The 25,919-nt window shown below is 32.8% G+C and overlaps 1 protein-coding gene and 1 long non-coding RNA gene across 8 annotated transcripts in view; one reads left to right on the top strand and one right to left on the bottom strand.

The window, feature by feature from the left end:
- The window catches only part of LOC146997941 (uncharacterized), a 108,997-nt gene extending 91,437 nt beyond the window's left edge, over positions 1–17,560 (bottom strand). Inside the window, exons 1-2 of one of the 3 annotated variants that reach the window (XR_015040156.1) lie at positions 16,884–17,503; positions 6,507–6,712 (exon numbers count right to left, since the gene is read on the bottom strand). This is a non-coding gene — a long non-coding RNA (uncharacterized LOC146997941). Of the gene's footprint in view, positions 1–6,506; positions 6,713–16,883 lie in introns of all 3 variants that reach the window. The other 2 variants (XR_015040157.1, XR_015040161.1) reach the window with 2 other exon arrangements.
- LOC146997940 (uncharacterized) overlaps positions 1–25,919 on the top strand; it is a 188,426-nt gene that overhangs the window by 100,933 nt on the left and 61,574 nt on the right. For 3 of the 5 annotated variants that reach the window (XM_085812663.1, XM_085812664.1, XM_085812665.1), the window contains one exon: positions 9,863–10,597. The exons of the other annotated variants lie outside the window; for them this stretch is intronic. In XM_085812663.1, the coding sequence (XP_085668789.1) occupies positions 9,863–9,924 (62 nt within the window). In that variant the 3' untranslated portion in view covers positions 9,925–10,597. Of the gene's footprint in view, positions 1–9,862; positions 10,598–25,919 lie in introns of those variants that run through there. 5 annotated transcript variants of the gene reach the window in all.

Here is a 25,919-nt window from a genome sequence, read left to right as displayed (position 1 = left end):
ATTTTTTTCTTGTTTCCTTGCGATGTGTGGGAATATTACAGTTACGGAGAGCTTAGTAAATGTGCATCTGGCATGAAAACTGCAATTTTTGCGAACGACTTTTAAGTGTGGGAAATTTCAACTGTTTGGTGTTTCTTAAGTTTGTTGGCAAATTATGGTTCAAAAACAATGTTGAAATTGCTGTAACAAAGCATGCAAGCTGGATGCAGGCTTCAAATTTTGAGGTTACACCATCAAGAAGAAGGGGAAGGCCTAACATTTGGAAAGTTTGTGAATGGGTCAAAGCATCTTGGGATGCTGTGAAAACAGAGGCAGAGGTTAAATCATGTATGAAGTGTGGCATTATTAATACACTGGATGGTACAGAGGACAATCTGTTGTATGAGGACTCGAATGCTGATTTAGGAGAGGTTTCAAGTGACTTTTCATTTAGCTATGGTGATGAGTGTTTAGGTTTTGATGAAGAAAATTAAAAGCTCTTCCCCAGATGAATTGTGGGTATAAAGTATTACTTTGTATTTATATTTAAAATACTGTAAATTCATTATAATGAAATGTGTATAAAAAAAGGGGGATGTGCCTTATGCGCCTGCAAATACGGTAATAAAGATATAAAAATATCCATTCACTTAAGAGAAACTTAAATTCATTTCCTGCAAAAATTTTAAAAGATCCTTTTAATATATTTAATGCAGCCTTTTCTTAATTAATAAGAAGTTAATATTGTTAATAACATATTTTATTTATATCGGCAATTCTGTCAATGTATACATGTTTTTCGAATGGCCTTTCATCGAATTTTACAAAATATGACTCGTATTCATAATATAAGTTTACAATGTCTCCTTCAGCCTCATGAAATTAAACAAAATATGCATTATTATTATAAAAAATTATAATGCTATTATATGCATTGAGATGAGCAGTGACTGGCAAGAGTTTTAAAGCTATTTATTAAATTTTAAATTACTTTAAAATTGAAAGAAAGCTCCAAATTTTTAAATAGGTACTAAACATTTTGATGATTGTTTGATTTACTATTTTGAAGCTTTATTATTTATCATTTATACTTTTATTATTTTTGAAACTCGGACGCTTCCAAACATATGAATTTATAATACTTACAATTCAGTAAAAACAAATACAAACTTAAAATTTTAGATTCTAAGCTTTCAAGACAGCTTCTGTACACAAAAGTACTCGCTGTTATACACTCATGTCCATAAATTAAGGATAATGCAAAATCAGGCAAAGGAAAAGTTAGAAGCAAAACAAATTTGACTTATTTGTAAAGCTTATTTATTAAACAAAAGGTAAAGAGCAAAAACAGATGCTATATGTTTGATATTATTAAAAAAATTAGCGATTTTTTTTCTCCCTGGAGCAAATTACCAAAAAAAAAAAAAAAAAACTTATTTACAAAAAACCAATATTACATGGTTGGTTTGATTGTTAATACATTGTATGTCTCCCAGACGATGCAATACAGTCCGTACAACGCCTAGGCATCTGAGTATCAAATTATCGATCTGATCTTGGGGGATATTACATCACTCAAAAAGCAATGCACTCCGAAGTTCCGGTAGACATGTAGAAGGAGGTTGACGGGCTGCAACTCGTCGGCCAAGCATGTCCCACACGTGTTCTACTGGTTCAAGTCTGGTGAGAATGCTGGCCAGTCTGTACGGGTGATATCCTCCGATTGAAGGCATTCGCTTACGATATTTGCACGGTGAGGACTGGCGTTGTCATCCATAAACAAATTATGTGCCCATGGCACCCCGAAACAAATGTACATGTTGTTCCAGAATGACGTCCCGATAGATATGGCTTGTCATGATTCCAATTTGAACATGAAGGTCAGTTCTGGAACCCAGAATAATTCCACCCCAAACGAGCACTCCTACACCACCGTAACGGTGTCGTTCAATGATGCTTTCTTGGTGGTAACGAATACCTGGAGCTCTCCATATGAAAGTCCGGCGAGAATCAGACTGCAAGCTAAACCTGGACTCGTCGGAAAACATCACACAAGCCCACTGTTGCGGTGTCCACAGTGCATGCTCTCTACTCCAGGCTAACCGCAGGCGACAGTGAGTTGCAGTAAGTGGAACGCATCTGACAGGTCTACGAACATATAAACCAATCTGCCCTAAGCGTCTGTACACGGTCTGCCTTGAAATTGTCGTACCAGTGGCTGAAGAGAGCTGACGAGGCAGGTCTCAGGCTGTGCTCCACCTGTTTGTTTTGGCAGTAACTGCCAAATACCGGTCCTTATTCGGCGCTGTAACTCTGGGGCGACCTGTGCTGTAACGTCTACTCACATTACCATCATCTGGGAATCGTTGCCAAAGGCTGGAGATGACACTCTGGGCAATTCCAAGTTTGTCTGATACTTCCAGTTGGGTACGCCCACATTCCAGACGGCCGATAATTCTACCACGTAAAAAATCATCCAAATGCGTCCTTTGTCGGTTATTGCACTGAAATGCTTATAAAGCCCCTGCGAACTATTTGGTTATTGCACTGAAATGCTTATAAAGTGCCTGCGAACAATTTTACTTCTTTGCCTGTATTCGTTATATATCACTTTCTTACATTCTCGTCATTGTGAAGTACCATCGGTGTCATCTGGTTACTTCCTAAAATTTGCATATGATTCTTGAAGATGTGTGTTGTGATGTTACAGGTGATATTTTAGTATATTTTAGAGTTCGATTTCCGTGTGACTCCGAATTATCCTTAATTTATGGACATGAGTGTAGTAGCAACTTTGTTGCAGCATATTTTGGGTGCCCCCATGCTGCACAGACACTATACATTTACCACCCACCAACCTTTTTGAGATTAACTGTTATAGTAGCACCTTTCTTTTCAATTGTTGCAGGGAGATGAGTTTGCACTATCTCTAAAAAATACATTAAATGGAAAATTTACTTGTGAATTTTTAATTATAATTACTGCATATTTAAACAGAAAGTCAATTAATTAAAAACCATAACATTTTTGCGATGCAACTATCACACGGAGGACGAGTCCAAGGATTTTCAAGTTCTCTTTCCCTACGATCAGCTTCTTGAAAGAACTTTTCGGCTTGCAGCATATTTTGGGTGCCCCAATGATGCACAGACACTATGCATTTACAACCCCCGAACCTTTTCCGAGATTCGAACCCGAGTGCTTTGGTACGGCAGTCGGCCTGATCGAGCGGTAAAATATAATGTAAAAGAACAAAGCTTTACTTAATTCAGCTCAATTACTGACAAATGGATAGATAACAAACTAAGTAACAATACATCATAAAAATTAAATAGCAGAACAAATGAGGATTAAACATCATTTTAAGAATAAAAAAAAGTTAGACATTTTAAATAACATTTTAAACATTTGCGATCAGATAAAACTGCTATTTTATGTTGTCTTCTAATTCATTTAAAGTCTTCTTGACATAACAGGTTCATACACTAAATATATTACTCTTCCTTCATGCATTGGGATATCTTTCCAGATGCTAATATCTACCTGCTTTATTTCTTCTGGGATGGTCACATATGCATTTAGTAGCACTATGCACTATTCATGGAAGTCTGGTCTTATTTTATTCGATTTTTTGAATAATTAAGATTTGACTCAGGCTGAGAGCTACGGGTGCTGGGTGTGACTTAATTTGGCAGATTTCATATTATACGTAATGTAAGTTATCAAGATATTTTGTAAATGATGATGTACATAAAAATATATTTATAAATGTTGACTTATGTAAAATAACCTATGATAACTTCAGGGATTTAAATGCCCCCCTTTTTTTTTCACTTACCCAACTGTACTCTTCGGCTAGCGTGTCCGACATCACTTCAAAATATTTGTTACGATTACTATTAATATGTTTACGTTAGTCTCCTTTAACATTAATATGTTTCAATTCATTGACCTAAATAAATAAATATATAAATAAAAATTGACTTTAATCTATAAATGCATAACCAACAAGATTTCTTATTCTATCATTTAAGAAAATTATTTCAACTTCACAGAACACTCAAGAAATCTAACTTTCCTCAAAATAAAATGCAAATGTAATGGAAACTTATTTATAAAATCATAACGTTTTCATTGCTTTGAGTTCCATATTTGTATTTTAGTACATTTTATGCAGTTAGTTTTTATATAAAGAAAATAAGATAATACTGAAATAGAAAATTTCATTTAAGCAAAAACGTAACAGAAATTACTTTATAAAATGAAAATGTGTGCAAAAAGTAAACAAAATAAAATAAAAAAAAAAAAAAAAACTATTAGGATTAATGTAAAATATTATTTTACAATACCACAGGAGCTATGTTGTTGAGAAACATTCTCTCTAAAAATTGAAGTTCTAATTCAGTTTTTAATTGGAATATATTTAATTCTGAATTTTTCGGTTGATTGCATAGTTAGGAGTTTTCAGCAACTCCACCTTTTCTTGCAATATTTGTAATCTACTTGATAAAGAATTTAAATTTTTTAAGATTAGATGTTGAAGTTCTGCGGAAGAGAAAAGGTCAGGGTATTACATATTTAATTCAGAAGTCAAACAACAAAAATCAGCGTTATATTTACAAAATTTTCACAGTGACTGTTTACTGTGAAAATTTTGTAAATATAACGCTGATTTTTGTTGTTTGACTTCTGAATTAGTATTTATTCGGCGTGTTATTGTGTCTTTATTACATAATTATTCTAAAAACCTGAAAACAGAACACTTTTAAAAAATTGACTATTGGCAAATTCAGAAAGTTACTGTTAAAAAATTTCCAGCTGCAGTAAGATAGATTTCCCACAAAGCAGGTTTAGGATTTGCTAGATTTGGCGAGAAATCACCCATTTGGCAACATCTTTCAGCGAAATTGGCAATATGCCGTAGACGGATGGAGAACCATTTAGAACGAGTTCTTACTGGTTTGACTTAGAATGTTCTCGAATGCATGCTAAAAGCTATATAAACCCTGCCTGTATGCGGAGTAGCAGTAGTATCTCGAGTCTATCGAGTTGATTTTCAGTCTAGTATTGAGTTGATTGGGGAGTGCGTAGAGAGAGTCTCTTAATGTATCGCGAGTTAGTGCATCATCGAGTCTTATCTTGGAGTGTGTTGAGCTCCAAGAACGATTGAACTGAGTCAGAAGCTGTATTCTAGTGCTTATTGTGGAGTGCATCGCGAGTTGTAGCGTCGAGAATCTCGACAGTACGTCGAGTTCTGAGAAGACTGAACCTAGTCGGGAGCTGTACTCTAGCACTTTGCTGTGAAGCTGTCTTCACTGTTACAGCCTAAAGGCTCTGTTGCTGATTGTTTCAATGTGCTTGTCGCAGTTTTTGGACGACTGTAAACATGTTTTTGGACATGTCCTGAATAATACTGGCAAATACATTGTGTGTTTATTAAGTGTCATCATTAATCACTCCAAATTGCATGAACCTGTACAGGAATGCAACAGTACGAAACCTTTATTGGGTCTTTCTGATGAGCCTGCTTTTGGAGTATTAGTCCTCAGATTTGCAGTGAGGACTAGCTAAAACAGATGCAGAAAATTCTGGTTGAAAATATTTTCCTTGTGTGCACTCTGGTAGGAATGGCAAGCACAGCTCTGCTAGCTTTTTTACTATAGTACTTTTTTACTGTTTTTTACTTGTTTACTTTTTTTACTCATCTGAAGAATCGGAGAATTTAAATCGCTGGTGTTTTTTTTTTTTTTTTTTTTTTTTTTTTTTTGTTGTTGTTGTTGTTGTTTCTGCACCAAATTCTGCACTTTTCGATGTCTGAAAACTTCATAGCCAACTTTAACTTTTCTATGCCTTTTTCACTGAAAATTTTAAATTTCCGTTATCACTCATAAACAATAATTTAACATAAAGCAAAAAGAATGAATTAAATAATCGTTTAATGTTAGATTAAACATCTAAATGTTCTAGCAGCATTTATTTGCTCATGTATAATTATCGAAATATTTGATGTAAAATTAAATTAACAGTCATGGCTACATTATTTTATAAAATTCTGCAAATTTCAGATATTTTGCAACAATTTATTCAATAAATAAATCAAATAGAATTTTTATGGTTTCGAATTGTAGGATTATACTATTTCATTATTTTTCCACTGCAAAATTAAGGTGACCGAATAGATTTTGAGAGCATCAAATTTGTATAAAAAAAATGCAGTTAAATGTTAAAGCAAATATATATTATATCCTGATATGATTGTTAATTTTTGAATTTTTTAATACATGCATTCCTATTTTTAAACAACTAGTCTGGTAATTAAAATAATGTTAAGATTCAAAAACCAAACTACCAACTCGTACTAATAATTTATGGATAAAAGTACTAAAAATGGAGATGTTACTATATTTTAAAAATATTTTGGTACTGATGTCATTCATAACAGCATTTTCCATGTTCTATTCAGCTTTCTAAATTATACAGTGAGAAAAATGAGCAACAAGAACACATAATTATAGAAAATATCATACTTGTCGATGCAAAAATTTAGAGAACCCGGTGAAATTGCCAAAGTTCTCAATAATCTGGGGCTTGATGTGATGCAATCATTTTGTTCAGTTTGATTCATTTTTTCATATTACAATTGTCATTTATCCATATCAGCCCAAAACCAAGAATTTGGCACCGTTTGTACACCTTCATCAAATTCAGCAATGTAAAAGAAACTCTTGAAAAGCTAAAATAATTATTTTAGGTATTTTAGGTAAATTTAAAATAGATCAAGTCTTAAAATAAATAAAAAAGCACTATTTCATTCAAAATATTTCAGGTTCAAAGCATAAGTTTAGAGAAGAACAATTTACAAATAGATTTGAGTTTTAATACAATTTATTCCTGTGTTCTTATTAAATACGCATTACTGTTCTTTTTTAATCGATACAGATTTAAGTTTTGGTAGAGGGATAATTTTTTTTTACTTTGGTGTAATAAAGGCGTTTCTTCGAAAACATAAATTGGAAGAAATATTCTTGATGAATACTTACAAAATAATCTCTCTCTCTCTTTATTTATTTATTTATTTATTTTTAAATCTTAAATGATCATAAACAGCGTTTTTGTTAAAAATGCTTATCTGTAAAATTTTCTTTAGTAAACACCAGCAAAATGGAAACTGTCCTAACATAATTAGAATTTTATTTATTTTATTAATGTATGTATAATGATGTATCTAAGTATGAAATCAATTAAAAATCAGCTTGCCATTTAAAAAAAAGCCTTGCTTTTATCAATTAACCCAAGTACATTTAGAAACAAATTTAATTGGTTTAATTATTCAGAGACTACTTTTAAGGAATGACTATATAGAAAATATTTCATATGAAATAAAGTTGCAACACTTAACTAATAGGATCACGTTCATTATTCTTTGCAGAACTTTATTGACATAGCTAATTTTATCTGCATATACATGTTTATGAATTAAATGTATATTCAACTGAGTAAAAGGAAATAATTATTTAATTTAAATTTTGTATATTTTGCTCTTTAAACAACCTGTTATTAGTAGTATATTCTGAGGCAGGAAAATGATGTTCTATTTTTATTGCATTGCATGATTATTTTCGTGTTATTTAAAAAAACATTAGCAAGCCTTGTGAAAACATAATCGAGTATATTTAGTTATCAATTAAATAAATTACATCATCAATTAAATAAATTACACAGACATCAGAAGTATGCAACCTGATAATGTAATGAAAGTATGTAGCATTTATGAAAAATTGTGGCTCGAATTGAAAGAACAGGAAATTTCTACAAATATTCTCATATTTAGAGTTGATTTTGGACTGACATCACTTTCATGAATTATTAGTTTTTTCTTCTTGATTGGTATGATGTCTCTTTCATCACTTGAGTATTCGTGATACAATTCTGCTTCAATAGATGATAAATTAGGGGAGATCTCACATCGACTAGACTTCATGATGAAATCCATAATTAACAATTGCCTGTTGTTTTTTTGTCCCCCTAAATCTTTTTAAACATCCGTATATAGATTTAAACACTTACTAAGCTCCCCTTGGAATCGGAGATTTCATTCGACATTTGTGTCATATTGTAAAAAATGATTACCTAATTTTCTTCCCAATTCAAGTCCTACACTGATGACTTTAGCTGTGAATGCAGCTGGTTCAGATTGGTCTTCATCATGTTTATTTGTTTCATGAATCATGTTAACTAACTCATCCTCATTTAGTTCTTCATCAACCATTATTCCTTTAATATATGCTTGAGCTAAATCCTCAAAACCTTCTCCTACTACAGTTTGAGCCAATTTAGTGATCTGAGAATATTCACACTCTAATGGTAATCTATCATTCTCATCTTTAGCAACATCCAGCGTATTGCTTTCCAGCATGCGTTGAGCATTGATTGTTTAATCTGAGTATATGACAGTCCAACACAATCTAAGATTGTAAATTTCTTCCAAGCATCCATAAGAGTAAGATTCATTATTCTCCATTTTTTCTAAAATATACCTAAAGGTTTGTTTGATATACACAATGTTGTAAAAGCCAGAAAATATTACTTGATTCAATGGCTGTAATAAAGAAGTTGTATTTTTTGGGCAAAAAGACTATTTCTACTTTTTTGTGTTGTAAATTTTGAAGATGACCAGGTGCATTATCTATTAAAAGAAGAGTCTTAAAAGCCAATCCTTTTTTACTTAAATAATTTTTGACATCTGGGACAAACATGGTAAGAAATCATTCATTGAACCTTATGGCAGTGACCCGTGCTTTCCTGTTAGGCATCCAATAAAAGGGAAGGTTATTTATATTTGTTCCTTTAAATGAACATGGTGTTTTTGATTTGTTAATAACCAATGGTTTCATTATATAATTGCCTGAAGCATTGCAACAGAAAAAAATTGTATGACTTTTCACTACCTTATGACCACTAGCTGATTTGCAAGGTACAGTCAAAAGTCGTTAATTCGGACACCTATAATCCGGAATGATCTATAATCCGGACCTCAAAGCTAAAAACTTTCTGCGCATGTGCCGCGTTAGCACATGCGCACAGGCGTTTTACGCGAGCGCGTAAGAACTTGACTACTGCGCATATGCGTGTGAGCAAGCGCAGAATACGTTTTCGCCTGCGCGTTTAATGTATAACGGACGGTGTAGGCTAAAATTATCTAATTATCTATTTCAGTTAATGTTAATGATTGCGTTGTTCCTTAATCTTCGAATAGGATCCCGCTTATTATTTTTTGCAGACTGTAAGAGCAATTTTATAAAAGTAAACTTGAACTTTCGATTATGTCAAATAGAATTTCCGATGCTGGAACTTCCAAAGGATCTACAAAACGAAAGTATGTTTCAATGTCCAACAAACAAAAAGTGAAATTGCTGAAAAAAATGGATAAAGACATGAAGAATGTGACAGAGAGGTTAGTGAAAACGAAAAAAATTTCCATTGACCAGTTAGTCGGTATTCTCGGCACAGCAATTAACGGGACTTGAACAGCAGAACTCTTTAACTGAAAAGAAATTATGTCTGTTTATAGAATTAAAGAGAAAGTATTAGTATCACATAAAATGAAGCAACTTAAACAACTTACATTGAAAGAAATGTTTAATAAAGTAAACAAATAAATATTAAGCTTTTTTTTTTGTAAATTTTGATACCCTTTAGATCATAATTGTTCTTTATTTCATAAATTACGGTTTCATATTTTTAATTTTAGAATTTCTGCATGCCATCTTACGAGATTTAAACTGATGATCTATAATCCGGAAAAATCGATAATCCGGAATCGCCGAAGTCCCGACGAGTCCGGATTAACGACTTTTGACTGTATTTTTTTTTTTTTTTTCAGAACAACGTAGACACGTCAGCATTGAAGATCTGATCAGAAATGTAGGAGATCGTGGCAATTGATTTCAGCAAATTTTGCTGGATATTGTTGTTACATTCGAATCAGCAGATGCACTTTCTCCTTTCAATCTTAGATTATGTAAAGAATGCCTTTGTTTAAATATTATTAAATCTCTCAAACCAACCATGACTTGTGGAAAAAGATACCTTTTTTTCATCTGACAAAGTCGATAGTGACCGATTCTTAAGTGCTTTATAAATTTTTAAAGCCTTGTTTCTAATAGCATCAGTATCAATTGGAATCCATTTTAAATTTTCGTCTTCTACCCATATCTAATTCTTTTTCTAGTAGAGTCTTCATTTTTTTTTTTAATTGTCCTTATTGTGGCTTCATTCATGGAGTAAAATTTAGCAACATTTGTTACTCCTTCTCTATTACATAGATGATCTAATATTTTAATTTTTGCTTCTAATTTCATTTTTGATTTTTTTTAAAAATCGTTTTGGCATTATAATACTTTAAAAAATTTACATAAATTATAAAAAATGCCACAAAAACTATAAATGTTGAAAACTTGCTAGTAAACATTCAGATATGTAGATAAAAATGATGTAATCCTTGCTGCTAAAATACTGATACTGCATTAGTTCGCGTGAACCATATAATTTAAAATTTTACTGTTATGAAATACATATACATACTATTGAGATTCCCCTAACACGGGGAATCCCCATCCTTGTTGTTGCCACCAGTGTTACCAAAGAAATGAGATTAAAAAATGACTTCAAATGTATGTATTTGCATTTATGCAGCAAATACTATTTTACTAAGTTTTTGAAATCTGTTAATTTTTAAACTGTGTAAAACTGAAATCATGTAAAACAGGTAAGTACTGTATAAATCGAGGGATAGGTGTATTTCCACGAGATGTTAATACATCAGAACTTTAAATGTCTGTACATATATACTTGAAGATGAAATCCTGCAAAGTTGACAAATGTTTTTAGGAAAATGAAAATTAAAATGGAAATACAAATTTAAATTTCAATAAATTTGACTTTCTTATCGTCAAGACTGCACTTGCATTGTTTTAGAGTGGAATTCATACAGAAAAGCTTCTAATTTCAAAATTGTCGTGTAGTTTTTGTAGTAAAATATATTCCTGTTTCTAACTTTTCCAGGTCTAATAAAGAATACTGCTTTAACATATGGTTAAATAAAATGAAAAGGCATGATCTTTTGTAGTATTTGTAATAATTTGTCTGTCATGTTACCACAAGTTTTTGTTGGTGTTAATTGTTTTTTATTTTCATTTTTTACTCAGAATTGCAGAATTCCAGGTCTTTAAATTTCTAAAAGATAAGCAACAAAGCATAGTATTTAAGAAAATTTTTTATTATTTGCACTTCAAATGCCGCATATGTCAACTAAGTTTAAAGTTGTATATTTTAATACAGAATTAAAAAGAATTAACACCAACGTGCTGCTAATTTGTGTGTGTCCAGTGAATTAGAGGAAAGACCATTCTTAATGCCCATCAACCATGATTTACCAACAATGCGAGAAACAGGCCATCTTTGGAAATCAGAATTTATTTTAGCAACATAAACGTTATTTATACTAGATTTGCATTTGCTGTCATGTAAGTTTTTGATGGGCTTCTGAAACAAAAGAAAATATTTGTTGGTGGTATGATGAAATAAAATATTTGATACTAATACTCTCCGACTGTCATCTAAAATCACACAATCGTTTCCTTTGTTGAAACAATTTATTGTGAATAGGTTTTCTTTTCCTTCTTTATTTGGACATCTGCAGCTTCATTTAGAGTATGCCCTTCCTCGATGAACTAATGTTCAGTTGTAGTGGGTTCCTGGGCATAGCCTTATCCCAGTGTAGTAAGTTAATACTTTTACGAATGTTAAAGAAATAATGTTGCTGAAGTTCGTAAAAATAAAAATTCGAAGAGCAGTTATGGCAGTGAAATGAAATGAAAGCAATTGTGACATTATAATCAGTAGTAATGGCAGAGTTTGCAGCAAATATAAGATGATGAGTTTTGAAGTTAAAACCTAGAGCTAGTTGGAGTGTGAGCAGCAGAGGCAATCGGGGGCGGAGAGAGAAGAAAAAGCCCTTTTCTTCTTTTTTCTTCCCCCTCTCCTCGAGTATTCAAGGCTGAATGGTTCAGTAGTCAGGTGGTAGGCGGGAGCTTGTTGAACTTCTGTTGGCTGGCAGAGGAGTAATCCTATTGGGTGAAGTGTGATTTACAGTGTGCTACGGGGAAGGCCTAGGCTGTTTTCAATCCATACTCCTTTAGAAGGGTACAAAGACACACATCATTTCCAGGTTCCTGGGTTGTACCTTATCCTGTGTATAGCACGTGAAATACACTGGTGTGCAAAAATTAAGGACGAAGTCGAAAAATTAGCATATCAGCTGAACGAAGAGGCAGAGCGGACAGAAAGACCAATCCCGAGATTAAGTAAGGTGATCTACGGTAGCACTTGCGCAGATATGCAGGTAGACATAATGGGGGAGTGTCTGAGTTGTATAGAGCATGTTCTCGGTGAAAGATCAGTATTTCTGGCAAAGAGATTGCACACCGTATAGCAGTTAAAATCACACTGAGTTGCTGCCTCGGCGAGAAATGGCGAATAATCAATCTGTTAGATGACATCTGGATGCTTTTACCCGAGGTCATTGGGAAGTTGGAGGAAGGCCGCCGTGTGACAAGTGTGGCTGCAGAGATCGGAATTGCTCACAGCATCGTTTCACGACTTTGGAGACAATTTAAAACTACAGGAACAGCTATCCGGGGGTTTAGTAGTGGTCGTTCACGAGGAACCACACCTGCAGATGACCGGTATATTGCCTTACAGGCCAGAAGAAACAGGCGGCAGACAGCGGGAGAAATCGCTAGACACACGACGCAGGCGACTGGACGACAGATATCGCGTTTTACCGTGGCCAGAAGACTGCAGGGTGGTGGTCTGTTTGCACGACGCCCTGTACGGTGTGTACCTCTAACGCCTGCCCATCGGAGAAGGCGTTCTCTGTGGTGCCGGGAACACCGGAATTGGAGAGACAATGAATGGGGACGAGTACTCTTTACAGATGAGAGCAGATTCAGTCTGAGTAGCGATTCTCATCGCATACTCATCTGGAGAGAGCGGGGAAGCCGCAATAATCGATCGAACATCATTGAAAGGGACAGGTATGGAGGTGGCGGTGTTAACTTCCGAAGGTTTAGCAAGACGGATGTTGTCTGTTTTTGGTTATGAAAAGTATAAATTGTTAGTGTAACTAACTGTGCGTTCTGTGTCTGGGTGTGAGATGTTAATGTAAAACTGAGTAGCGTAGTGATCAGCTAGTGACTCAGCTTTCTCAGTTTCTGTGTATGTGATCCCAGAGGGGCCATTAAGGGGCAGAATATTTGTGTAGCATCTATTATATCTAGAAGCAGCTTTCCATATACATGATCATCAGTAGAGAGTGATTCTAAATATCTAGACCATTTGTTTTGTGCGTGTACTGACTTCCTGATTCAGCCGATTTAAAATTCTCTTAACTTCTGGGCATCTGGTCCTCTGCCATATTTTTCTAGCTCTCTTTCTGTTAGCTAAAAGTTCTCTAATAGCAGGATCTCTGGCCCTACCAGTCAACGGGACCGCCTTGCTATTTTTCAGAGCACGGTTAAGTGTGCTAGTAAAATCTTCGATAACTGCGTCTAACTCGTCTTCACTGTGTATCGCGGGTAACGGGTACTGAGTGTTGTTTAGAGCTACCCAGTTCATAATAAAGGCTCTTTTGTGTGATGTACTATAGCTACTGATATTCACCTCCATTAAAACAGGGTTATAATCAGAGAATAGTTCACGTAATCTTTCTATCCTTGATGGTTGATAAATATTTTTTAGCAGGAAAAATTCAATAATGCTTGCAGATCTATAGCATGTTGGGTAGGAGGGAGCTACAACAGTAAAGTTGGCCATTGAGGCAAATTGATTAACAATGTGACCATTTGAATTATCATTTCTGCAGTTCCGATTTTTGTGGTGTGAGTTAAAGTCTCTACCTATGATAATTTTATTGTTTTGTTTGGATATAGCCATTAAATCGGCGAAAAATCCTTCTGTGGTTTACGGTTGAGTAACTAGATCGAGACGAACGTGATTGGTTGTAGAGTGTGTGGTATGATTATGATAGCTACCGCCTTCATGGCCGAAAGCTGTTGAACTGTGATTACAAAGTGAGAGATGGAGCGCTTAAGGATCCTCGTTAAGCGCTCCATCTCTCACTTATTTCAATTTTTTCCACCAGCATTTTTTGTGATTGGTTGAAATTCTTTCTTGTCTTCAATCCATACTAATTTAAAGGGATGGCTGAGTGAATGAGGGGCTAGAGGACATGATGGAAAAATTAAATTAAGCCTGCTTCAATATTAATTAGTGATGCGATAGGAATAAAAATTTTAATTTTCCCAATTTTTGGTGCTAAGCTAGGCAATTAGGTATATTACAATAATTAGTTAAAGAATAATTAATTAGTTTTTTGGGTCTTTTTTAAACTGGTGTAAAGGCCCTTATTTTCGTGAGCCCGTCGTAATCGCAAAAATCAAAGCTTTGCGAAATACTTTTTTTTCCCCCCAACTTTACTTAAGTACTTTTAAAATTTTTCAACTTTCTGTTCTGTTCATATAAAATTCGTGAAATTTTCAACTCGCGAAATCACCGATATATTCATTTTTGTGAAAATTACGGCCTGCAAAAATAAGGGCCTTTACAGTAATTAAACGTTTATCAAAAACCTTTATTGTATGTCTCTGAGGATGGTTTTAGGCCTTTTCCTGTGTTCTTCGGATTTGATATGATTTAAAATTGGTATTGTGGACTTGTTTGCCCTGGTTATATCATTGTAGAATTTTTGACTGGAGGAACAACTTTTGGTTGTGGTGGTGTAGGTAAATTTTGACTTGAAGTGCTTCGTTGATTTACAGTGTTAACTGCATTCTGGACATAATTAGTATCGTTTTCAGGGTCCAGAGGACGAAATATATTTTTCATGGCAATGAAATTTGATGCATCTCTAAGAATTACAGTTTTTTAAAATCTGTTTTACACGGGAACCGATTGTCCGATTTTGATGCGGTTTCCTGCATTCAATAGCAATTTCATGCTCCACAAATTTTATATCTGCATCTCAAATAGGATGCAAGTTGTAGGAAAATGCTTTTGAAAGCAGCAAGCCGCATCAAAATCACACGACTCGAAAGTTAATGATCCATTTTGATGCGTTTTGCTGCTTTCAACTGCAAATGCATGCCCCATCATTTTGATATAAGTTTTATGTCTGTATCTCAATTAGGGCGTAATTTCGCCGGGTTGTCTGTCTATACCAGGGTTTCTTAAACTGGAGTCGCTGGACTTGCAGCAGGGGGTTGCCTAGAATTTTAGCAGTTTTGATATTTCTTTAATTTATTATAATACTTTTACAATTACCAAATATTTTTACATAATACAATACATCTTAAAATAGATATGGCAATACAGACAAAGAAAAAAAAATGAATCCGTTTTGACGCCTTCATTTTATAATAGAAACGTTCATTTTTCTTGCTTTGCACGTGACGCTGTCATTTCATCTGTTACTTATTTAAAATGTTCACATTGTTCTATGTCTTAAAATTAGAAATTAAATGTAGTGACCTAAAACTGCAAGTGTACAAAAGAAAAAATTGACAGTTTCACTCACGCATGTGTCGGATTTGCGCAGTACTTATTGGGTTCCACAGAATTTTTGTAAATACAGTCAAAAGTAGTTAATCCGGACTCGTCGGGACTTTGGCGATTCCGGATTATAGATCATCAGTTTAAATCTGGTAAGATGGCATGAAGAAATTATACAATTAAAAATATGAAACCGTTATTTATGAAATAAAGAACAATTATGATCTAAAGGGTATCAAAATTTACAAAAAAAAAGCTTAATATTTATTTGTTTACTTTATTAAACATTTCTTTCAACAAGCACATGCGTAAAGCATACATTAAGCATAGTCGAAATTAGAAAATTGCAACCAGAAAACTATTTGATGTGTACTTGTGATATTTATAATGACAAGGAATTTGATTTAAATCATATCAAAGACGGAATACATCGAGATGAAATACTACATTTAGTAAGGAATTATAAGCCGAATAAAATAAAAACATTTGCCCTGAAGATAAGGATAGTGCTGACAAATCAACTTCCAGTTCATTGCGCGCTGCGATGTCCCCCCCGCAGAGCAGCATGAAATTGATAAACAGATTTCGGAATGGTTAAGAAACAAAGGATATGCCTTTTTCCATTTTTTGCAGCAATTCCACTTTTTGTTTAATGGACTTCGAAACATACTTTTGCTTTGTAGATCCTGTACATATTAGTAAATATATATCGGAAATTCTGTTTGACATAATCGAAAGTTCAAGCTTACTTTTATAAAATTGCTCTAACAGTCTGCAAAAAATAATAAGCCTGATCCAATTCGAAGATTAAGGAACAACGCAATCTGCAACATTAACTGAATTAGATAATTTTAGCTCAGCTTATACCGTCCGTTATACGTTAAACGCGCATGCGTAAACGTATTATGCGCATGTGCACAGGCAAAGTCACAGCCGTAAAGGTCTTACGAGCACACGTAAACGCGACGCATGCGCAGAAAGTTTGTAGCTTTGAGGTCCGGATTATAGATCATTCCGGATTATGGGTGTCTGAATTAATGACTTTTTGACTGTATTATGGCGTCCTGGGAATCGCAAAAAATTCTCAGTGGTAATAAGGTATTGCAACTGAAAAATATACTATACGTATGTATGCCTTATGGGCTTACCATCCTCGTGGTTAGAATTAGCGTTTGAATTATCCGAGATTTCATGTTGTTTTCTTTTTATATTTAACTTAAAATTATCATTAAAAGCATTAGCAAGGCTATCTAAGGGTTTTTTTAGCATACTGAGATATTTAAAAACACACTTACCCTTAAGTGACTCCAGTACTTTCAATGTATCACAGTTTGCTTTTGCCGTAAGAGGTGTATGCTGGTCCATGTCCGATGCGACTCGTACAGCATCCAATTGTTGCTTGAGGAGACGAGTATTCTCAATCTTAGCTTCTAAGGGGATGATTTGAGTATGGAACGAGTTAAGAGAAGATTAAGAGACATATCCTAAAATAATATGTCCAATTGTATCAAAATATTAGCAGTTTACAGCTATAAGGTGAATTATTCAGTATAATGATTTTTTAATGTTGACACTGATGGCAAATTGCTGCTAGAAATTCTGTGGTTTAGAGATATATAATCGTCCAGAATATAATATTTCATCACAATTATTCTTTTTCAAAGTAAAAAAATAAAATTTACAATAAAGCTTAGAACTAACATGAAAACTAATAGATAGTTCTTGTAACTATGCAATACATCTGGATTTATATCATAAAAATATTTTTCAATAAATAATAGATCAATAAATAAGTATCTTAATATTTTATTCATACTTACGAGCCAGATGATGGGTAACAGGTATAAGAACACACCTCTATTTTCCATGCAATGCAGAAAAATACATAGTAGCTTCATCTGCCAAACGGTCTAGTACAATTATGCAGCATTGTTGTCTAACAAGACTCCAGGTAACTCGAGAATCATGGGAATATTCCAAGTAAACACCACTTTCCCATTGAAATTTTTAAATTTCAGTCACTTAAATCTAATATCCATACATAATTTACATAATCTTACCACATAAAAGATTAATCATTATTATAATTAAAAGATTTACTTCAAAAGATATTTTACAAATAGATATTTTAGATAGGAGAAAAACATATTTATTATATATGCCTTGTACAATGACTAGAACTTTAAGCACTTAAGTGTAACTAAGCAGATGGAACAAATAAATATAATACTGGTTTTTGAGTAAATGGAATCTAATTTCAAATTTTTAAACAAAGTAAGGGGGTATCAAAGTATCAATATACGACAATTCCAATAATGAGTATAAGGATGGTACCTTACTCTAGATATAATATTACATGAATAATTAATTTTTATTAATCATGTATAAATATTCCTTTCTTTAGTTTTGTTAGTCAAAACATACTTTTATTTTTAATTATTAACTGTACAATGTTTGTCATTTCACAGCAAAATGCATTGTGAAGGAAATACATAAAGTCCATGCGGTGACCAGACAAAAGGACGAAAGTGCACACGACAAAAGCCCACAAAAATGACCCCACTGGGATAATTGCCCACGCGACTAATACCCACACCGATGAAAGCGCACATTGATGAAAGCCCACACAGATAAAAGCCCACATAGATAGAAGGGCACGCTGATAAAAGTCCACACTAACAAAAACCCACACCGATATATACGTCATGAATAGAGATAAAATAAAAAATAAATGAATAAGAAATAATTGAACAATAAATTTAAGTAGCGGAACACATTTCATTTTCGTCTCCGGCTGAATTAAATTCGTATATATATATATATAGTACAGAGAGTCAATCAAAATAATATAATTAAAAACATATACATGTATGTATCTTTGTTTTTATATTTACGCAAGAAATGGAAGTGCCTTTGTATAAGTGTGACAAAGGGAGGTGAAAGGGAATACTGGCCACACAGCTTATTTTAATTCTACAAAATTATAAGGAGTATAATATGTATGTAAATTTTCATCATATACAGAGAATAATTTATGAATAATTTAACACTACAGAAAATTTTGCATTATATGAATTTAATATGGAGAATTAAAGCCGAACTTTCATTTTAACGAAAAAAAAATAAAAGTACAGTATTCTATTATGATTAAGCGCAAACACCGTTTTAATGGTGAATAAAAAGCATGGTTTCAAATAATCCAGTTAAATTTTGACAACTTGGATTTTACATAAATTAATTTCATTCCCACTTGAAATTTAATTTTTTTAATCATAATAATTACTCGTAAAATTTTTCAGGAAGTCATAGTTATTTTGGATTTCCTGAAAATGTGTGCTGGTTTTAAGTGGGCATTCGTCTTGTGGGCTTTTGTCATGTAGTTTTCTAACTGGCCGCTGGCTATTCAGGCAGGAAACCATTGCCTTCCTTTTCTTTTGCCCCCAGCTGTGTGAAAAAGCAGTTAAAGAGAGGAGAGCCTTGCTTAATTGCTTTATTCCCTATGGAACCTGGGGCGCCAAAGAAGGCCTCAGAAGGGAGGGTGTGGCAGGAGAACAATTAAAGAGGATTTTAAATGTTTTTTGTTAGTTACCTACTAGAAAATAACATTATCTGAAATTCCGCTTGTAACTGAAGTTAACCCCTTTCTTACATTTCTTTAGTATAGTTCTTGAATAACCTTTTGTCTAAGGATTTAGTTAGAATTTCAATTATTTTAAAAATTTCAATAATTGGAAAATGAAAGGAATTAAATATTTTTTAACCATTTTTAAAGGGATAATTCACTGTTTTTGCAGTAAAACTGCAGAGTGGAAAAATATGCTAGTTCCTGATTTGATAGTGTCTCTAACAACTTTTTGATGAACTAATTAAACATGCTTGTTATATCAAAGCCATTGTTTAAAAGTAAAACTACTGAACTATTTCTAAAAACATTAAATTATTACATATATTAAAATTTACGTACAAGTAATATTTTTCATTTTAACTTTCATATGGTTGAAAACGCAACCATGTGAAAGTTAAAATGAAAAATATGAAACCGTAATAAAAGTTAAACTATTCGAATAATTTTAATAACACAGGTTTCTGAACTTAGCAACAAGAGGATTTAAGAACCATGAGCCCAGCGTTGTAAGAAAAGTAATCTTGCACATTAAAAATAATTTTTATTTCAATAAAAATATTATATTACTCGATTAACTGTAAACGCTTAAAAAACAGTTCATTTCAATTTACCGTAATTATTTATATACAAAAACTTTGATTGAAGCAAATTTAAACAGCATTTAGAAACTGAAAATTCACTGGAACACTTCTTTTGTGGGTTTTATGCTGTTATTACGTGTTGAATATTATTTCGCCTAGATTAAGAAAAAGAAACTCATAACATGTAAAAATTTATTAGGTAGAAAAACTATCAAATTAAGGTCATTTTCTTCTCCTCGAAGTGCATTGATTTCCTTATACGAATTTCATATTCTGACAGCACAGAAATAGTGGCCACATATCTTGTAGGAGGTATTTCTTAAAAGCCTCATGTGTTGACGATCAAGTAGAAAAAAAATGTTTTGTTATGGAGTTACGTTTTGAATAACTTTTTTCTTCTATTGAATGAGTTCAAAGTTTCTAATATCTTGTTTTCTAGCATGAAATGTTTCACCAGTTTTTAAGGTTCTTTTCTAAGAATAATTCTAATTCATTAAGCAGAAGTTAGTAAGAACAAGTAAGGTGTACTTCAAATTTGATCTCTTAGGTTTATTAGGTCTGGCTACCAAATAACTGTTTTTGAATTCAACATCAAATTTTAAACATATATTTTTTTTTAAATTTGTGTCTTTTATTTTCAAAAAACATGCACGTAATCCGAAGTTTCTGTGACAAAAGTTAGTATAAGAAAAGTGGGACAAATTAAATTATCTGTATATTTAGTCACTATTAAAAACGAATTCTGGCTAGACTATGGGTCCTCAATCAGGAGGAATAGCCCTAAGGGGAATTTCAAAGTTTCAGAGAGTAATTTAGTCCACCTTTTCTTTACGTATTAAGTATTTAGATTTAGTTTATGAATACAAAAAAGAACATTTATTCAAATTTTGGTATTTACCAACATGTTTGATACTTGTTTAATTTACTTAAAAAATAATCCGTATTTAAACAAACACATATCTACTTTTCAAGTTTTGGGAAGGAGAGGTTGAATGATCATTTAGCAATGGTGGAAAGGGTATATGGGGAAAAAGCTGGTGAGAATCACTGGTCTAGACTGAGCCAACTTGATTTAAATTTAGAATTTTATACTCTATATAGAATTTTATACGAATCTTTAGTTCTTACTGTAGAGTCATTAGGTTTTATATATATATATATATAATGTTGTATGATCTTAAATCCATTTAGTGCGAATACAAGTTATTATTACTTGCGCAATTGCTGCAAAGTTAGTTAATAATAATTTATTTCCTAAACAGTATTGATTAATTGATTATATTATCTCCCGAGTTTAATTAAAGTAGAATTATTTTAAAAGTGTGAATCTATACTGTATATAGGTATACAAAGATACACATACATATACATGTATGTGTATCTTTGTTTTTATATTTACGCAAGAAATGGAAGTGCCTTTGTATCAGTGTGACAAAGGGAGGTGAAAGGGAATACTGGCCACACTGCTTATTTTAATTCTAAAAACTGGTAAGTTATAACTGGTAAGTTACTGGTTAATACTGGTAAGTTATATTTTGAAAGATGTTTTGAAGTAATTTGAAAGCAAAATGTTAATAATGTTTTAACGGGGACTGGAGTTAAATCATCACGAAGAATAAAATTTCAATTGTAAAAGGAAAATTAAAACATGTAATCATTGTCATTGATCGAAAATTAGTTGACTTTTCAAGGGAATCAAACCAACTCCCGTTCAATGAACAATAATTGATAAAAATACGTAAATACGAAAGTGTTTCGTCTGGTGTCCGCCGACAACATCGCGGAGGAAAACGTCGCGGAGAAAACAACGCAAGGCGAAAACGTCGTGCTACAAAACATCGTGGGAGAACACATCGCAAAGAGAAAAACATCGCAGTTCTAAAACATCGTGGTGCAAAATATCGTCGTCGAAAATAAAGCGGTTCAAAAACCTCGCAATTTAAAAACATAGTCGTCGAAAATATCGTGATAAAAAATAAAGTATCTACAAATCATCGCATGACGATAACATCGCAGACATGCTTTTTTCAGACATGCTTTAATAACTGTAAATGGATATTCCCATAATGATTCGTGAGCGCAAGAGGGTAAGAAGGATAATTTTTACTTTCATATTTTTTATTAATACATTTTTGCTGAGAAAATAAAAAGGAAACTTAAGTATAGAAAATTAATGCAACTTATAGCACTTAATAGAATTTTAAATCGACATAGTTAACTAACAAAGACCATAATAAATTATTTTTAATAAAGATTTTACAGGTAATTTTTCATAAAAAGTATAATCTATTAAGTTGCATTTAATTTTCTATGCTTAAGTTTCCTTCTTATTTTTTCAGCAAAAATTTATTAGTTAATAAAAAAATGTGAAAGTAAAAATTATCCTTCCTTACATCACTTGCGCTCACAAATCATTATGGGAATATCCATTTACAGTTATTAAAGCCTGAAAAAAGCATGTCTGCGATGTTATCGTCATGCGATGATTAATAGATACTTTATTTCTTACCACGATATTTTCGACGGCGATATTTTTAAACTGCGAAGTTTTTGAACCGCTTTATTTTCGACGACGATGTTTTGTACCACGATGTTTTAGAACTGCGATGTTTTCGCCTTGCGTTGTTTTCTCCGCGATGTTTTCGTCCGCGATGTTTTTGCCGCGATGTTTTCGGCTGTAACCGTTTCGTCTTTACTCGAGTTATAAGTTAAAGCCAAACCGGCAATTCTAGTCAGGCCAAATATTTCCGCGAATAGAAGGAATTATGAACCAATGCTGATATTCAAAGAACTTATTCTTATGAAGCATTTTAGTCAATTCAATTTGGAGTAAAAATCAATTACTGTAGAGAAATCCTATTTAACTCGAGTAATCGTCCCCGACACTTTGATGTTTATGCATTTGAGTACTATATTATTTGTAGAAATTAAACATTGGAAATTGTCATTATGAAATCGAATTCAAAGTAAAGTTGAAATAAACATAGAAGATTATAAAAAAAGATAAATAATGCAAAATTTGTAAAAACAAATCAAAGACAATATAAAAATAATATAAAAAATAATATAGAAAATAATATAAATAAGATCAGTGAATGTACATGAAGATATAAAGGCCAGAAAAGGTATTAAGTAACTGTCTATTAGCTCTTGGACAGTGAAAATGCTTTTTTCCTTTCTTAAATTCTTAATCATTGCGACACGACAATTAGCCAGAAATTAATTAATTTCCATTCACTAGTATTTTCAAAAAAATCTTAACAGATGGTGTCTCTCAGATAAGAACTCCACAAAATACATCCCTCAAGAATTCCAAGTCCCACCCACTACCATAAATTGCTTCAAGTTTTACCGACTGATATTATTCAAAGCCCCTACTGCCGTTAAGAATTTTCGGACACCCTACACTTCTGAGTCAGACACGAAGAGAACACTTTGCCAACTCCCCCACTAGAAAGAATGTAAGTTACTTAATACCTTTTCTGGCCTTTATATCTTCCTGTACATTCACTGTTCTTATTATATATTATTTTCTATATTATTTTTTATATTATTTTTATATTGTCTTTGATTTGTTTTTACAAATTTTGCATTATTTATCTTTTTTTATAATCTTCTATGTTTATTTCAACTTTACTTTGAATTCGATTTCATAATGACAATTTCCAATGTTTAATTTCTACAAATAATATGGTACTCAAATGCATAAACATGAAAGTGTCGGGGACGATTACTCGAGTTAAATAGGATTTCTCTACAGTAATTGATTTTTACTCCAAATTGAATTGACTAAAATGCTTCATAAGAATAAGTTCTTTGAATATCAGCATTGGTTCATAATTCCTTCTATTCGCGGAAATATTTGGCCTGACTAGAATTGCCGGTTTGCCTTTAACTTATAACTCGAGTAAAGACGAAACACTTTCGTATTTACGTATTTTTATCAATTATTGTTCATTGAACGGGAGTTGGTTTGTTCCCCTTGAAAAGTCAACTAATTTCCGATCAATGACAATGATTACATGTTTTAATTTTTCCTTTTACAATTGAAATTTTATTCTTCATGATGATTTAACTCCAGTCCCCGTTAAAACATTATTAACATTTTGCTTTCAAATTACTTCAAAACATCTTTCAAAATATAACTTACCAGTATGGATGCACGCTTTTAAAATAATTCTACTTTAATTAAACTTAGGAGATAATATAATCAATTAATCAATACTGCTTAGGAAATAAATTATTATATATATATATATATATATATATATATATGCGGGAGAAAGGAAAAATAAGCAATGCCCTCTTCGAGACTCGAGCCTGGATCTTTCGAATACGAGCCAATTGTACTAACCGTTACACCATGAAGGCATTCTAGAAGGAGGGAGAAAATACCTTATATTAATATCAAGTGTCATACATTACAAGTTTAAAAAATTGTATTTGAACTCGAGTGGATAAACTTGAGTATTTTATGAACGATTGGAAATTCGAACAAGATATAGGCAGAGTGTGAGCTAATAGTAGAATTTTAATAAAGGCAATTTTACAGGAAATTAAAGTATTTCAAAATATTTAACCTCATTTTACACTTTTAAAATATATTAAAAGTATTTTAATTGAAATTAATATATTTATATTCAAAATTCTTGGAAAGAAGATTTGGCTTGTCATCCCAATCGTTTTTCTATTTATTATTCTTAATATTATTACGTTAAAAGCCTTTTTGAAAACAGTGATTTTTTAATATGATAGCTTTATAATTCGTGATGACGAAATTTCTTAAAAGGAATTAAAACAAAATGTTGAATTATACTCCATCCGTCCCAAATTAGTTGTTACGTTTAGGTCGAAAATTTTGTCCCAAATTAGTTGCTACATTTCAAGTCGGTGGAGTTATAAGTAACTTTCTAAGCAGTTTAGTAAATTGACATCCGTAAAATTATATTAACAGTTACAGCAGTTTAAAATCAGATACATCCCATCTACATTAAACATCTAAAAGTTGTTATAAACATAAAAAGCATTTATTATTGGAAACTTTAAATCATATGTTTCAAGTAAACCTTCAGCAAGGGAAAATCTTCAGCAGAGGGAAAAGAAAAAAACACAAGTAGTGTCTTTGTGTGTATGTATGTTTTACGAAAACGAGTACAAACGTTTTCGCTGGGTAAACATTGTTTGGTTCTTTCCACAAACAATCCGATACGGGCTAGTGTATCCGATTGTTTCGAGAAGAGCTGTTGAGTTGGCCCTGAAAAGGCAAAGACGTCTGTGTATATTCTTTGGAAAATTGTCGTAGCATTGGAAATTTTTTAAACGTTAGCGATGGAAAAATAGACGGGAAAATCGCATGTGCAAGAATTCTAGCTTCCCTCTTGGATGAAAGTTATAGAACCGCCTCACATACATACTGACGTTTCGAGATGTAGACAGGAGTGCTGTAATGCCACACTTTATATAAACACCGCTTCGCCTCAAGAGACAACGCAATTTGATTAAAAAAAGAGAAGATACGGCCACGTAATATTAAAATCGTAACACTAGCTGAATTGTTCTAACGTAAAAGTGTACGAGAAATCTGGTGAGTAATAAACAAGTAGTAATGTTTTGTAGAGACTACTAGTTTCGTTAACATAATAATAAATCTAGGATGCCTGTTATGAATCGATCACCCTCTCAAGCGCAACCCTGGTTGGCATTGTGCCAAAACACATAGACTCGTCCAAAAGGGGTGGTATTACTTGCTGCGACGTGAAAGGTCTTCTCATCTCCGGAAAAGCTATGCTGGAGGGAAAGAAAGTCCCCATCCTTTCACCCTATTTTGAGAATAATTCGGTCCGAAATGCGCATGCGTGTTTGCGATCATGGTCGCGGATGAGTCGGTCATGCTATATCACAGTTCTTTGTGTTGCCCTCTGCAGCTTAAGCGATGGTGTAAAATTGAAATTACAAACGATAACCGCTTCGCCGACACAGCGTAATGCAAAGTTATGTTCGGGCTGGTAACCCAACATAGCGGAGAGGCGTGGCTTATAGGATGATTATGCTTGGTGGAAGTAAACACAGGAATTTAATTGTAGTTTAAATAACAAGCTTGAAAGATGGTACGAGACAACTGACGA

This window comes from Stegodyphus dumicola, chromosome 3 (assembly GCF_044657685.1).
Source record: "Stegodyphus dumicola isolate Sdum_Otavi_A_Nest chromosome 3, ASM4465768v1".
In the NCBI taxonomy this organism is placed as follows: Eukaryota; Metazoa; Arthropoda; class Arachnida; order Araneae; family Eresidae; genus Stegodyphus; species Stegodyphus dumicola.
Note: the sequence above shows the minus strand (reverse complement) of the source record. Positions and strands in the feature narration are given on the sequence as shown.